At 37.2% G+C, this 14649-nt stretch overlaps 1 protein-coding gene across 1 annotated transcript in view; it reads left to right on the top strand.

The window, feature by feature from the left end:
* Positions 1–2148: 2148 nt before the first annotated feature.
* LOC104410863 (plasma membrane calcium-transporting ATPase 2-like) overlaps positions 2149–14649 on the top strand; it is a gene marked incomplete at its 5' end in the record, with an annotated part of 17349 nt that continues 4848 nt past the window's right edge. The window contains one exon of the mRNA XM_010021138.1: positions 2149–2331. Coding sequence (XP_010019440.1) covers positions 2149–2331 — 183 coding nt within the window. The remainder of the gene's footprint in view (positions 2332–14649) is intronic.

The raw sequence follows: 14649 nt of genomic DNA, 5'->3' as shown, positions 1-14649 counted from the left end.
GTGACCAGAGAAGAAAAACACGAGCTAAAAAAATGCATTTACATTTTTACATGATTTACAGTCTGTGGCAAGTCCTCTCCTCATGGAGCATTACAGTAAGAGAGACTTTTCCTTTAGAAGAGGTGCTTCCCTTCCTTCTCAGCCACTTCTCTCCTGCTATGACTAATTCTAGTTCAGCACAGAACAAACTTATCCCTTTGTTTTTTTTACTCTCCTGAACGTGCTCTGTTCCTTTGAACCACTAGAACCAATCAAGATTTTCAGGTTTAGGTGTTAAAACCAGCACTTTAAAAGGTGATTTAAGGTTTTATTTCTAGGAAGCAACTCTGAGATGATTTGAGGAACCATTTTCCAATATGTGGCCCTCATTACTTCTGAAAACCAAGTCTTTCTAAAATATTTCATGTTACAGTCCCAGAATTATTGATCACTTTTTAAAACTCTGAGAATTTTATGGGGAATATATTTAGTTCCTTAATCTAAATCCACTCAATTGAGTCTGCCATTACCTGAACTGAGCAGGTGTCTGCAGATAGGGAAAACAAATGAGCAAACACAAAGACATGTAAACACCTTCAGAAAAGAATTAGAGCAGAATGTGTCAGCCTGGCTGAGGGAGGTCGTGAAGGAGAGGTATGTTCTGTCGCACAGAATCACCACCGAATACAGTTGTTTCTATGTGTACTGTCTTGCAAGCACTTCATCACCATCACTTTCATCAGATACCAAACCCTCTTAAGTAGCTCCTTTCTGTAGAGTGCTGGCTTTGTAGTGTTTTGAAAGCTGGGAAGCTGGAGTTTCAGTAAGTATTTAAGTGACTAGCACTTACCTTTTCTTTTTAACTCCTGTTCTTTCTTTGCTGGTGTCAGCCAGTTCATTAATTTTCTAAGGCAGCATCTTGTTTTTCCACCCCAGAATGCATTTTCAAAAGGTTCTGTAGTAGTGTTGAAGCTGGTGGGGTTTTGACATTTCTTTGTTTTTAAAAATAATATAATTAAGTGGAGTTGTGGCTCATGAAGTTCAAGGAGACCCTCACAAACTCAGCAGTTTCTTTTTATCCTGCAAATATTTGGTGCCTCTTCATGTGTCTTCATCCATCCCAATTTTCCAGAACTGTAAGATATATCTTCACCAGCTTTCCTGCAACTGTTTTTATCTCCCATCTTTCATACATTTGGGCTTCAGAGATGTGATTGCTCCACACTGAAACAAAGACAAACAAAAAAGAAAAATTGCAGCACTTTTTTTGCTAAATGGATTTAATGGATTGAACTTTGTAGGAAATTCAGGGGTTTTACGTGTTCAGTATGTTCCAGGTTGTGTCTTGTTTAAATCACCATCTGCACATATTTTTATTTAAGCTGGCAAAAGAGATTGGAACAAAGAGAAAATGACCCAAGAGAGTCACATTGAAATAACTGTGTTAGATCATTTGCTAACTACAGTATGTGCACATTTTTAAGACTACTGGCTATCTCCTGTATTAATTATATCCAAGGACCACTTTGGTGGTCAAACAGAATCAGAAGAGAGTTGAGTTAATCAGGATTTATTAGTTACGAGGACACAGAGGAAGAGCTAGGCCTATAAAAAGTCCAACAGGAGACAGTCAAACCCACCCCTTTCAGAAACCTCATTTTTGAGAAATGCTGAGAAAAGCATTCCACTTGCCAAAACAAAGGAAAGCTGAATACAGGAACCAGTGTAGCGTGAGAAGATTTTTTAAGCATGAGGTGCAACTAATTTTCAGCTCACATTAACATGCATTATTTTAAGTCATTAGAAATACCCAAACTCTAGCTGCAGAAGTATTGATCTTGCAAAGTCTAAATAACTATGTTCAAATAAATACATCTTCTTTTAGTCTTTTGAGAAAGGACATTTTTCCCAGCCTTAAACTTGCTCCATAGTTGTGGATTGTCCATGTGGTTTAGCTATGCAAGTAATGCTAATTCTTTACATAGCAAACTAAGTATTTCTGGACTAAAATGGAGTTGTGTAAGTGTAAAGTACCATTGTGAATATGCTTATCATGGCTTTCCTGAAAGGCTACAGATCTCGTTATCAATGTTCTTTTGCAATGAGCAGATTATTGCACTATGGTTATTGAATGAGGCTTATGTTTTCAGTACTTTTTTGTAATTTTAGGTCATTGCAACCATCCCAACAAGTAGGCTAAAGTTTTTAAAGGAGGCAGGGAGGCTCACTGAGAAGGAGGAGGCCCCTGAGGAAGAACTCAATGAAGATGTTGAAGAAATTGATCATGCAGAGAGAGAACTTCGACGTGGACAAATTCTCTGGTTCAGAGGGCTCAACAGAATCCAAACCCAGGTATGCTAAAAGTAAATGCCCACATGGTCTAGAAAAAACCATGCTTAATCTTTGATCAATGCTAGATAATGTTGTAAGAAAAGCCACAGCGTTTAAGTGTGTGACTGATGGTACTATTTTCAAAGGAGGTGCACATGAACAAGTAAAATAGGTAAACTGAACAAAGAGGGTGTGTGTGTGTACAGCATCAGAAATAAATTATAAAATGATACACACATAGGAATACTTTTCTGAGACTACTATGAACTACTTTTCTACTTCAGTGATGACAGTCTATAAAATAGCACCACTTGGAATATGCTAACTGGGGCAGTGGTTAGCAAAATGTTCTGAAGGCTTTCTCACACAACCTGCTTGATTTTGCCAAAAACTTCTTGTTGCTGCCACTTTTGCAATCACAGAGTAATTTAAATTGTTCAGTCTAAAGTGTAAAGTATCATTTCATTAAAAAAGATGGTAATATTTTCTCTTCTGGCACTACCATATATATCTCATGATTAAAAGGAATTGATTTTCTTTCCTGTTAGGCAATGAAAAATGTGGTTCTGGATTTATTTTTAGTAGTAAGGGCCTAAGCATCCATTAAATACTGAAATTTGTGTGTTGGGTTACTGTGGATGATTTCTTACAAAAATATCTTTTTATTTGAACCTCCCCCCCCTCCTTTTGCTAAATACAAAAATCCATGGCATTTTTTAATATACTAAGTATTTGCACTGAATCATGGTGCTAAGTATAGTACAGATGAGGACATCTGGTCAAATATGTCCTGTAGTGCTAAAAGAGCTGTGACCTGTTTCACATTTTTCATTGCAGTGCAGTAGCATGTTTTATAACACTCCAGTGCTCTCTCCTTGATCTTTCTAAGATCAAGTAGTTGTGCCAGCTTGCAGAAGAGAGCAGCTCTGACAGAGATAAGTACTCACCAGATGTGAATGTCTTACATGATGCTTACAAGAGGTGAATAATTAAGAAAAATAATATTTGAAAGAATATTTTTATCTCGGTAGGTTTTGATTTTTGGCTTCGTTCAAGAAAAATTGTACTTTCTGCCTTTCCTCATCTCCAAATTGATACTTTTTTTTTTTTTTTTTTTCTGGAGAAAGAGGTGAAGCCATGCCTTTAGAAAAATCAGGGAGTTAAACTGAAACTAGGCCAGTTGGGTCTCCTCAGTGTATCCACAGAGCAAAAAATCAAGAGGGTGAAAACTGCCATTAGAGAGATTAAGTGTTTGGGTAGATTCCCAAGGTTCTGTGGTAAGTAATTAAATATGGATCTTCAGCTTTGAGGTTGTGTGTCTTGGCTCTCTTGAGTCAGGAGCACTCATCATCAGAGAAAATTCAAATTGTCCCTGTAGGAAAGTGACAAACAGGTGCCCAGGTGTCTCTATGAAAAGATGACCTCTAAATATGCATTCTTTTCTTCCTGGTGGCTTTAGGAGGAGTGTTGTCTGTTGGCATTTCTGTCAGGATATCTTTCTGGTTGTGGTGAGTGTAAACAACTACAAGCACAAAAAAGCAAATTACATCCTTTCAGTTCTTTTTCTAGTCTGAGAGGTAGCTTTTAGTTCTGCGTATCTTTGTCCACTTAATTCACAGATAAATTACTATTCTTTTAAACTATTTAAAACAAAATGAACATGAATAATATTTCTTTGCTAACATCCATCTTTCTAGTTTCCTTTCTGCTCTTAGTTGTAGAAATATCTTCAGTAGGATGTATTGTTTCTCTCCTGCCAAGAGGCATCTGTGATTTTTTTCTCTCATTTTGTTTATTTAGTGACTTTGATTTTTACATCCATTTCACACCTGTGGAATGATAATGAAAAAAGGAAATGGGCCAACAGAAAGATTCAAAAAGAGTTCCAAAGTGTCCACTGGAGAGCGATGAACTTATATGCAGGTCAAATCAGATCTACTGTTGGATGGACCTTGAGTTGAGCACATTTTGTTGTGCTGTGTGTTGTGGCCCATCCAAATTCATACACTTGTACTACATTTCTCAGGAAGCCAGCTAAAGAAGAGTTGATGGAAGAAGATGAGGATGTCTGTAGCATCCTTGGGGAGCTGGAGGATTTGCAAGAATCCTCTGATGTCTAATGCACTTCTGGAGTTGCGGAAGAAGAAGGTAGAGCATCCCCTCACTTTATATATATAAGAGGATGACAGTAAGATTAGGCATAAACTGTAGACTCTCACGATTAGATTGATCATTCAAATCCTAACAAGACCAGTTTCCACCATCATATGCTTGTGATGCATATTAGATTATTTTTGCTTGTTTTCTATCCAGTCATTGTTGGACAGATAGCCACAGCACTTAACGAAAGTCTTCACTCCTAAAACAGTTCTAAAGACTCTATAATAGGGTTTGGGTTTTTTTTCCCCAGATTTCTGACAGATCTCCCTTGTAATACTCCAATAACACCTCATCCAACCTGACAAAAATTGAGCAGTAGAAAGGTATTTTGCTTCTTTTTATGCCCTCTCTCAAACCTGAGGGTTCAAACCTAGACACCAGTGAAAGGATTTCCATTGGTCATTCTTCATACTGAAATGTCAGATGTATTTCTGTGAAGACATGCATGAATGTACTTTAAAGAAAGGTGTATGAAAATGCACTTAAACAAGGCAGAGACTGACTTGCTACTTTTGATTTTCATTTTTGTCTACTTCATTTAGATGTTTTGTTGTCTTATAAATATTATACTTCAGGGCTTTTCTGGATGGATGCATGTTTTATTTACTGGATAGCTCTCTTGGAAGGCCACTGACATAAGAAATTCCACAAATGACTCATCCTAGTTAGGCAAGTTTCAGAAAGATACAAAGGTGGTCTCAAGTTGCATACAAGGCAGGACTTTCCAACCTCTGCTGGTTTTCAGTATGGTTTTCTAAGTCTTTGTTGCAGTTCTCACAAATTCTTCATTCTGAAGGAAGGGACAAGACTCATCTTACCATCTTGGCAGGTCTAAGAGCCTTTGGGATGCATTTAGCATGCAAAACTGTGTAGTCTGAGGAACAACCAGAAATCATTGCATCTTTTTTAACTGCATACATTCAAGTTTCTTTAGTTACCTCACATCTGAGTATGGAAAAATGGTGAAGTGTGGAGATTTGAAAACTTTTCAAGTTCCATGTCAGATTTTTGCAGCATGAGGCCTGAAGCTTTCCTCCTCTGCTTCATCCATCCTGTAATTCAGTTTGCTTTATCTGCTTAACGTGGGAAATAACTGGCTTGAAGTGTTTTGAGAATTAAAGCAAAACCTGAAAAACATACAGCTGCCATGTTAACTGCTCCTGAAAACAGATTATTCCTCTTTAGATACCAAAAAATACATTGAGGTGCTGCACTGTGTTTCCTTTCCTTCCTTTCTGCATTAAAATTCTTCTCTTGAACCAATGCAAACCCAATAGCAATGAAAGTCACTCATGGCAAGTGGTTTTGAAGTTAGATAAAACCCTAGCACCTCATTTTATGGCTTTCCGTAGAGCTTTTAGTACAGAAAACATGGCCGTAGCCCATGGATACTGTCTGATTTCATGAGAAAAGTTGATGGTTGGAGATAAGATGAATGAGCCCTGGGTCCTGTTAACACTAATGACAACCAAAATGCTCGCTGACAATCTGTCCTGTGTTAAACCACGGGAGAATGTTTTGCAAGGGCTGTTCTGCTAGTATAAGATTTCTGTTTCTTCTTTTAACTGCTGCTCACCAATATTTTTATTAGCCATGCTACCTCCAAGATGTAGATCTTTCAGAGTATAGTACAGAAAGATGAGAGGTGAAAATTCTAATATGACAAATAAGCTTCAAATGGAGGAGAGATTTTTTTTCTCTACCTGAAGCCCTATAATCAAATCATGATTCAAACTTCTCATGATGTATGACTTATCATTTACTTTCTCCTTTTTAGCAGCTTGAATTGTTCTAAATAAATGCATTGGTTTTTAATTAAAAAGTTACATCTTAATTTAAAATGCATTATTTATATATATATATATTTCTATTATCTCTTTTTTCTTTGTCATTTTCTGGTTTCAGAAGAAAAGCTTTTCGGCCAAATTCTTCTCTTCTTTCTTGGCTTCAGGCAGGGGACAGCCCTGCATGTTCAGCATTTGAGATTCTGAGAAGCTTGTTGTCCTCCCACTATGAATTCTATCGCTGAAGAGCTGTAGTTACTTTCTTCATGAGAATGAGTAAATAACACACATGTAATTCTTGTTCTCTGGAGAAACTACTGAATACAGCTCTTCCCTTATCTTTTCACTCTTGCACTAGGGTCTTTCAGTTTATTAGGAACACATTTGTACATCCAGAACTTCCCCTTGGCTTAGGATTTATCGTCTGTCTTCCCCAGTGATACACACTTTGTGCTCTCAGTCAGAGACTTCTAAATCTTTTTTGAATGGTCTCTTTTGAAGAGTGCTCTGACACCTGTGTTAGATCATGGAAACCCAAGATCTGTATTTAATTCCACTTTTGTACAGTGAACATTTCAGGTGAGTATTTAATATGCCTTCATATATAACCAGTGGTTTGGGCCATATGTTTTTTCTAGATGCAAATGTGAACCTTAGCTAATGATTCACGTGTACCCCTATTCCACATGCAAGCTCACCTCATATCATAATGTTTTACTGTGATATTTATATCAGACATGCAATTTAAAATAAGTCTGCTGCAGAAAAACCTGAGAGCCAAGCTGTGAGATGTTATGATGACTGCTTAATACTGTACCTTAGGAGTGCGCACATTTCAATGGATGTGGTAAACAGGACTTTCAGACAGGGAACAAATCAGCTGTTTCATGTTTGTATAGTAAAAGTTCAGTGTGACAATTTTACAGCAGTGACCACTGATCCGTTTTACAGCTGGCTGTGATGTGGTTATTCTCCAAAAACCAGGCAGGAAAACAAACAACACTGCCCAAAGATCAGATCTGGGGGGGGGGTGGAATTCATCTGTAGTGTTAAAGATGAAGCCATACAAATTTGTTTATTCCTAAGACTGACCGCAGCAGAAAATTTTAGCCAGTTTATTATAGTGCTTTCAACTTGATAACTCAGGAGGGGTTGCACCAAGATTTGTGCTGGTTTAATTGATAAATACACCACTTCTCCCAACTAGTTTCTACGCTGTGTATCTTGCAACCTGGCTTGCAAGATACAAATCTGGTAACAGTGGGTTACTTCAAATAAGTAGTTGGTTGAATTCTTCTAATTGATACTACTACTACATGTTGTGATGTACTGATGTAACAAAGAGGACATTTTGGTGTGGCGGTATTTGTCGCATATATACTCCTTGATAATATCTACAGCCAATCCCTGGCTTCACATCTGTATGCAGAGCCTGCTTTTTATTGGGTTATACTGGTGACAAAGAATGCCTTGAAATACTCAGCTCTTTTTTTAACTCATCTTCTGTGGTAATGAATAAAACACTCAGGTATTCAGGAAGGATGTATCAAAAAGTACATACAACAGACATAACAAGAAGTAGAAAATGATAATATTATTTGCTGCAATAGTCAATCCAGTTCCACATAATTTTCTGTGTGATTTTTAAGTGCTCTGTATAAAGATAAAATATGAATATTTTTAAATCTGTAGTTATAAAATACCAGTATTCATTATCACTGTGCTTATACAAACTTTCATTATAGAAAAAGTCAGAAGAGACAGTGGAACACTTTCTATTTAATCAAGCTAGTACAGTGGCAGCCCTTGACAAAATGGAGTCATAATTTGAATATTTTAAAGGTTTTTTGTTTGGTTGGGTATTGTCCCTGTTCCTCCCCAATTCCAATTAAGTGACTGAATTTTCCTCCTTTTGAAAGAACACTTAGAGATCAATAAGAAAGTAACTTTACTCTTAGCAGGAAAACAGTTTAGTTATAGCAAGTATGCTGGTTGTATTTATTTTATTTACATACAAATAAACTGGTTTAAATTTTAAAGATTGTTATTTCAAATCGAGTTGTTTAAACTGATGCAGCTCCACTGTCTCCTATAGAGCTGTTTCATTTTAGCCAGACAGAAAATTTGGATCATTTCATATCTGAAAAACATTGAGAGGAACACTTAGAAGGATTTATTTTGATTGACGTAAAAGTGTGTGCACGGTTGATTTATTGTTTTTCATTATTATTCCTGTCAGTTATGCAACTGTATCCATACTTTAAGCAACTTGTCTCATTCTTTCCTCCATTACAGATCGAAGTAGTCAATACTTTCAAGAGTGGCACTTCCTTTCAGGGGGCTCTAAGGAGACAGTCCTCCGTCACAAGCCAGACCCAGGATGTAACCAATATTTCTAGCCCTAGTCACGTATCGTTATCCAATGCTCTTTCCTCTCCTACCAGCACATCTGCTGCTGCGGCTGGGCGTGAGTGTGTATTCTTAATGCATCAGACCTACAGAGATGCCAACTTACGTAGCAGTCATTTGAGACTAAGCTACTTTGCCCTTTCCCTTTTTGTCCCGTTACGTTTATTAGTTTTCACGTAGCCAGAAACACATAACGTGATTACTTTGTGTACAGTAGATACTCTCCATGATCTGTTGCAAGTTTTGTTAACTTGCTGTTAGGACAGGACTTTCTAGTCATTTTTATCTAGTGTTTGGAGATTCTACTTTTATTTGAGGCTTCTGTGTCATGTTTTCTCAATCTCATTGGCTCTATTTTCTACTGCTTATAAAATCTGTACATTAAATGATTCTACAAATACCTTATACTGAGCAATAGAGCTTGTCAGAGAAAAGATCATTCCATCTGGAAAACTGGGTATAATATATGTCACTCACATCCAGGAAAGATGCACTCTAATTAGCACAGGTAAAGGAAGGAACAAAGGAAATAGAAAATCTAGTTGATGGTGCAAAGCTGAGGGACTAAGGTTTACATGACTGGTGAAAGAATAGATCTGTTATCACTAAATTCACTGGGAGGTAAGCATCAAGGAAGGAGGGAGCTAGACACGTTAAAGGACAGTGTTGAAACAACAAAATAAATGTGGTAATGATTTTCCTTGTTAGAAGAAACAGGTTTCTAAACACTGAAATCCTGACGCAGCTTTCTTTTAGATGCAAACAAAGCATCTAGTGAAGAGATAGTGAAGTGGATAAAAACTTTGAGACAGCTAACAAGAAAGGCTGCTTCAACAACAGTAAAATTCCAGTTGCTCAGGAAGACTTACAGAGACAACTTTGTTTTGTATTTCTACTTATTCAGGACTGTAAGTTGCTATTTTGTTTTGCAGCACAGCCAGCATGAAAAGAGCATTTAAATTTATAAAATCAATTCACAAGTTTGTCACTTACTTTACGGAATAATGCAGAATATTTTATATGCAAGTTTGAGTGAAGAGTTGGCCAAACAGCCAAGAAGCCAGCTTGTCTGTCTGGACAACAGGGAGAGGGAAGGCAGTCAGAGATAAGGCAGACAGGGACAGACAGGAGAAGGAAATAAAATGCCAGAACTCCTACAGAAGAAAAAGAAGCTTGACCTTTTCATTCCGTTTGAGTGTAAACCCCCTCAGTATTTGAACATCAAGCATTTAGACATGCATTAGAAGTTTTGTGGAAATTAAAAATCAAATGAGAAACTTTGCTTTTGCTAGGAACCCAGATAGCTGTAGGGATACCAACTTCAGCAGCTGCTCCTTGGAGAAAAGTTCTATCTTTTGCTGCTTGGGGTGTTAACTTTTACTCCAACAGCAGCAGACATTGCAGGGCAGCAGCACAGTCAAGAGCAGCCAAGTCACTGAGCTGCATGCCACTGCCAGGCCACAGGCAGTGTAATCTGCTTCTGAGACCTCGGAGCCCACATTCCCTCCTTTCCACACTGAGCAGGTCACAAAACACTTCACACAAACCAGCCTTTCATCCAGGGAACCATTTGCCATAATAGCATTTCTCCATTGGAGCAGAAACCAGAGAGCAGCTCATTCTGCTGTGGTAAATGTTACACCACCACTCTGCAGACAGCAGTCTGAAGGGATAGATCTAATAAAATGAAAATGCACAACTTATCTTTCCTCTCTTCTCTCCATTGCAGCAAAGCAACTAAGAATTGAATAGTTTTGTGTCTTGACAAAGGCCTTACTAGGTTATGGGCTGAAGTTAATTAATAGGAGAAAGCATAATCTGCTACAGTCTTTGATGTCTCTTTTTATTTGGAAAAATAAAAGAGGTCTTACAGAGCTCATCAGTCATAGCCACATTTATTCAGTAAAATAAAACCCACATGATTGATTTGTTAAGCTATCCAGAGATACATATCTCCATTGCAGAAGACAATTAGAGATTGGGACTTTTAAAGTGGTTCTTGTGAACTGTTAGTATTTTATTACCATATATATATTTACAATGTCTGTTCAGTATCAAACCGGTGTGTGCTTCAAATTATTTGGAAAGTTTTGATTTCTTAGTACAATGACAAAAACCTACTGAATGACAGTGAAAACCCAAAGAAAAAAAACCCAAACCTTTTCATTTTGAAGTTGTTTCTAATTTCCAGAACCTGGAAAGCTTTTCCCAAACCAAATGTCATTGAAATGGGGTGTGGTTTTGACAATTGGCATTGTCAGAGAAGATTTCAGTTCCAAAACGCACACTGAGGTCTACTTTTCAGCTCCTTGCTAAAATGTATGTGGTTGGACAGAACAGACTTCGTTCCTCTGTGCTGCTCAGAATGAATTAAATCCTAAATCATTAACTTCTTCTGATGGGGCGGAATGGAAAAATGGGACAATTGTACCTCTGATTTTTAAGCCTTTCCTGCTCTTCAGGAATCTTAAAAATATTGCATAGGTAGATGTATTGTGGGGAGTATCACAGGAAAACCTTAAGGTTATAGCCAGGACAAAAGGGTCTATTATGAGATGCTATCAGGAGAGTTTATTTATAGAGAAGTGGTGCTCAGCATGTTCAGCAATCAGGATATTTTAGGTGTCATTTTGGGTGCCCAAAATGCAGAGGTGCTGACATCAATGCTTAAAAAAATACAAAACCCACATCCTACTCTATTAATGTAAGTCTAATTTCACAGAGCATTTATGCAGTCCTTCGCTAATTGTATAGCTTTTAAATCTGTAGTTCATTGGGACACCTTCCCAATTTCTGCAGATTTATGGTAACATACATAAATATATTAAATAATGTAAATTATTTTCTAGTATGTTGGGCAGGTGAATGTTTGATTCCAGGGTTAGTTCATGCTTAGAAAGAAACCTGCCTGTCATATGTAGCCACATCTATAGTGGTTTAAGAAACAGATTAGTAAGTTATTACCTGCAACTTTCAGCTATTCATAAATGTGAATTCATTCCTGTCTTTCATAGAGTTGGGGAATACCTTAATTCAAAGCAATTTAGACAGAGGAGTATTTACTGCAGTGCTAAAACTTCCCTACTTCTGGTGCTACTTTTTAGCTGTCAGGTATTTTGCCAATAACAAGGGAAAAATGTGTGGTTGTCAGCATTACCTGGTAACAATGAGGTCTGCATCATGAGTCTCTTATCTCCTCTGAAAAACATTGCAGCTTTATATAAGCATAGTGAAAATTTCTGCAAATTGAAACCTGGCATTTTATGTACTCAGATAAAAGTAGAACATTTATTTCAGTGCAAATTAAGTATGAACGCATATGTAATATGCACACATTTAAGCTACAGAAAATGAAAACATGGGGAAAATAAGGGTCTGTATGTCCTATGGTCTTAGCCAAGTTCTTGGGTTTTGTCATGTCCTCTGCAAGGACACACACAATCTCCTATCACTGGAAAGCTGTTACACTACAGAGTTAGAAGTAGTTTTAGACAGCAGGCTATCCGTTGATATTTTACATGCATTTATTTCTGTGTTTTATTCTGGGAAAACAAAATCAGATCTAGCGGAGCATATTTTTTACTTCTGAAGCTTGGAATTAGTAACACAAAATGTTAATTTGTGCTTAAAATGAAGTATATGCTTGAAGCCTTTGCTACTACATTGTTTAATTAGGAAGAGGATGAGTACATCTCACTGTACACAAAGTAAACAAGTTATTCTTTATCATAATCTGTTTCTATCTGGTTCTCATATGTTTATATTATCAGTAGGGACCCTTTCAAAAGAACATGGTTTCAAACTTCCCAAGACAGACTCATATTTAATATTCCTTCTGTACTTGCTCTTCCGCCTTCCTGTCAGTCTCACATATAGTCACTACTGTTCCAAAGTGGAAGCAACCAGAAACTTCAGGTCCCTTACAAAAGAATTCATTTCTTTCATAGAAGATGATAATGAAAAAGTACTGTTAAGTGTTGGAAACATTGAGGGAAGAACCACCAACCAACCAACCAAACACCACCAGAAGGCAGCCTCCCAGGTCATGAATCTGCTCTAGTTGCTGTATTTGCAAGTTTCTTTTTCTTTGTTCTGCTGAGGTCCGTCACTGTTCTGAGACTTTTAGAAGTATCTAATATTAACTCTAGCAAGAGTGGCCTCCAACAAGTCATTTGCTAAGGATGATATAGGAAAAAGTGATGACTCCAAATTTTATAGCAGCCAATTAAAATCTTCTCAGACAATTCCAAAATATTCTCAAATATTTGTCCATTATGCAAATCTCTAAAGGTTTTTTAGGATTTGGTTGGTTGGTTGGTTTTTAAAAAAAAAGTTGAAATTTATCAGACTTGTCAGAAAACTCATTTATAGGTAGAAGCTCTGCACAGGCAATATTTTCCTTAGTGGCGTAAGGGCATCAGCACCTGCAAGTTGTCAAACTAGCCTAAGACACCGAGCAAACTTCATTCTAGTGCATATTACAGTCCATTTACTAATAGATAATTTTAAAGAGAGAGCTCAGTATAGTTACTTGTAATTGTCTTGTATCGAGAAAAAATACTTACTGTTCCAGCAGCTTTTGCTTTTCTGTATTTCTTACATAATTAGTTTCCTGTAACTGTAATCATCATTCAGCTGGACAGACTTTACAACTAAAACTTGAGATGAAGTTTTAAGTTTGGATCAAATTTTCTCATGAAGAAAAATGGGAACAAACTTCTTAAAAAAACCCACAATTCTCTATTTTAATAAATGTGAAGGCAAAGATTACTGTCCAGTATTGATGGACATGCAGATCCCGCAAGTCAAGTGGGCATACCAGCCTTGGGGAAGATGCTGGTTGCTTTCTGTGGCAGCATGGATTAACTCTCACTTCAGGAAGTGCAATAAGCAGAGCTTTACAAAGTCCGCGTCTGAAGTTATGTTTATAGAAGTGGCACCATTTGGGAACATCAGTTAACTAGAGACAGGCATACCATACTAAAGCTTAGATGTTCCCATTGGTTATAACCAAGTTTTCACAATCCTGCTGGAATATGCAAAATCAAAATCAACTTCTGTATATCTCCCCTGTAGGTAAACTAAGTAGGTTTAAAGTCTAAATATAGACCCAGGTCCTCAAAAGGAGATACAGCATGACAAGAAGGTTTAGACTTCTAATGCAGAAATACATTCTTTGCAACAGGGTTGCATAATATATTTAAACTCTGCCAAATCTGACACCATAGTGTCAGACTCCATAATTTTGCAACAGTCCTGTGACAAAGGAGATGTGATATGGAAAGTGGAAGCCCTGCATGTGATTCTGATCTCATGCCCTAGAATTCAGTGGAATAATAGCCAGGTGAGCCTTTTGCAAAATGAGACTTAGGCCTGAGGATTTCACAGAATATGCAGGTATTCCATTGCTGCATGTGGTTTGACTTTCCAGCAGCGCTTACTGGATTTACTGCATATTTATGTAGAAAGAAGAGTAGCACAGATAATCTTGTGCATCTGTTTCACTGATCAGAGCAGAAAACTCTCCTAAAATGTAGTGGGTATTTTATCTTTGAATTTGCTGAACTTCTGCATTGTACAATGCAGAGCATACTAGCTGCAGCACTTAGAGGTGACTCCAACACATGTAATATCTACTCTTGTGGATACCTAATTGCATTCTGCTCACATAAAGCTGGGAGGATTCAAAACCAAACAAAGCTAAATATACTGAAGATAGGTCTTCGATATCAAAGCTTTACATATGCAGTAGTACTTGACCAAACTTATATGCCTTTGTATAGCTATAGTCTTAATACAGGATAGTATCAGTTACACCTAAGAGTTGGCATCTCTTTGCAAAATTGACCTCTTGTTTACAATTTTATACTAATCACCTTACTGATCTTTCAGTATTGAATTTATTTGCTTCTGCAGTGCCCTACTCTCTACTGTCTGAATATTAAATGTGTTTGTTTTCCCAGAGGGCTAGAGAACATTGGACAAA

Source organism: Nestor notabilis, unplaced genomic scaffold, assembly GCF_000696875.1.
Source record: "Nestor notabilis isolate BGI_N333 unplaced genomic scaffold, ASM69687v1 scaffold21990, whole genome shotgun sequence".
Taxonomy (NCBI): Eukaryota; Metazoa; Chordata; class Aves; order Psittaciformes; family Psittacidae; genus Nestor; species Nestor notabilis.
This window is presented reverse-complemented; position numbering and strand designations above follow the sequence as displayed.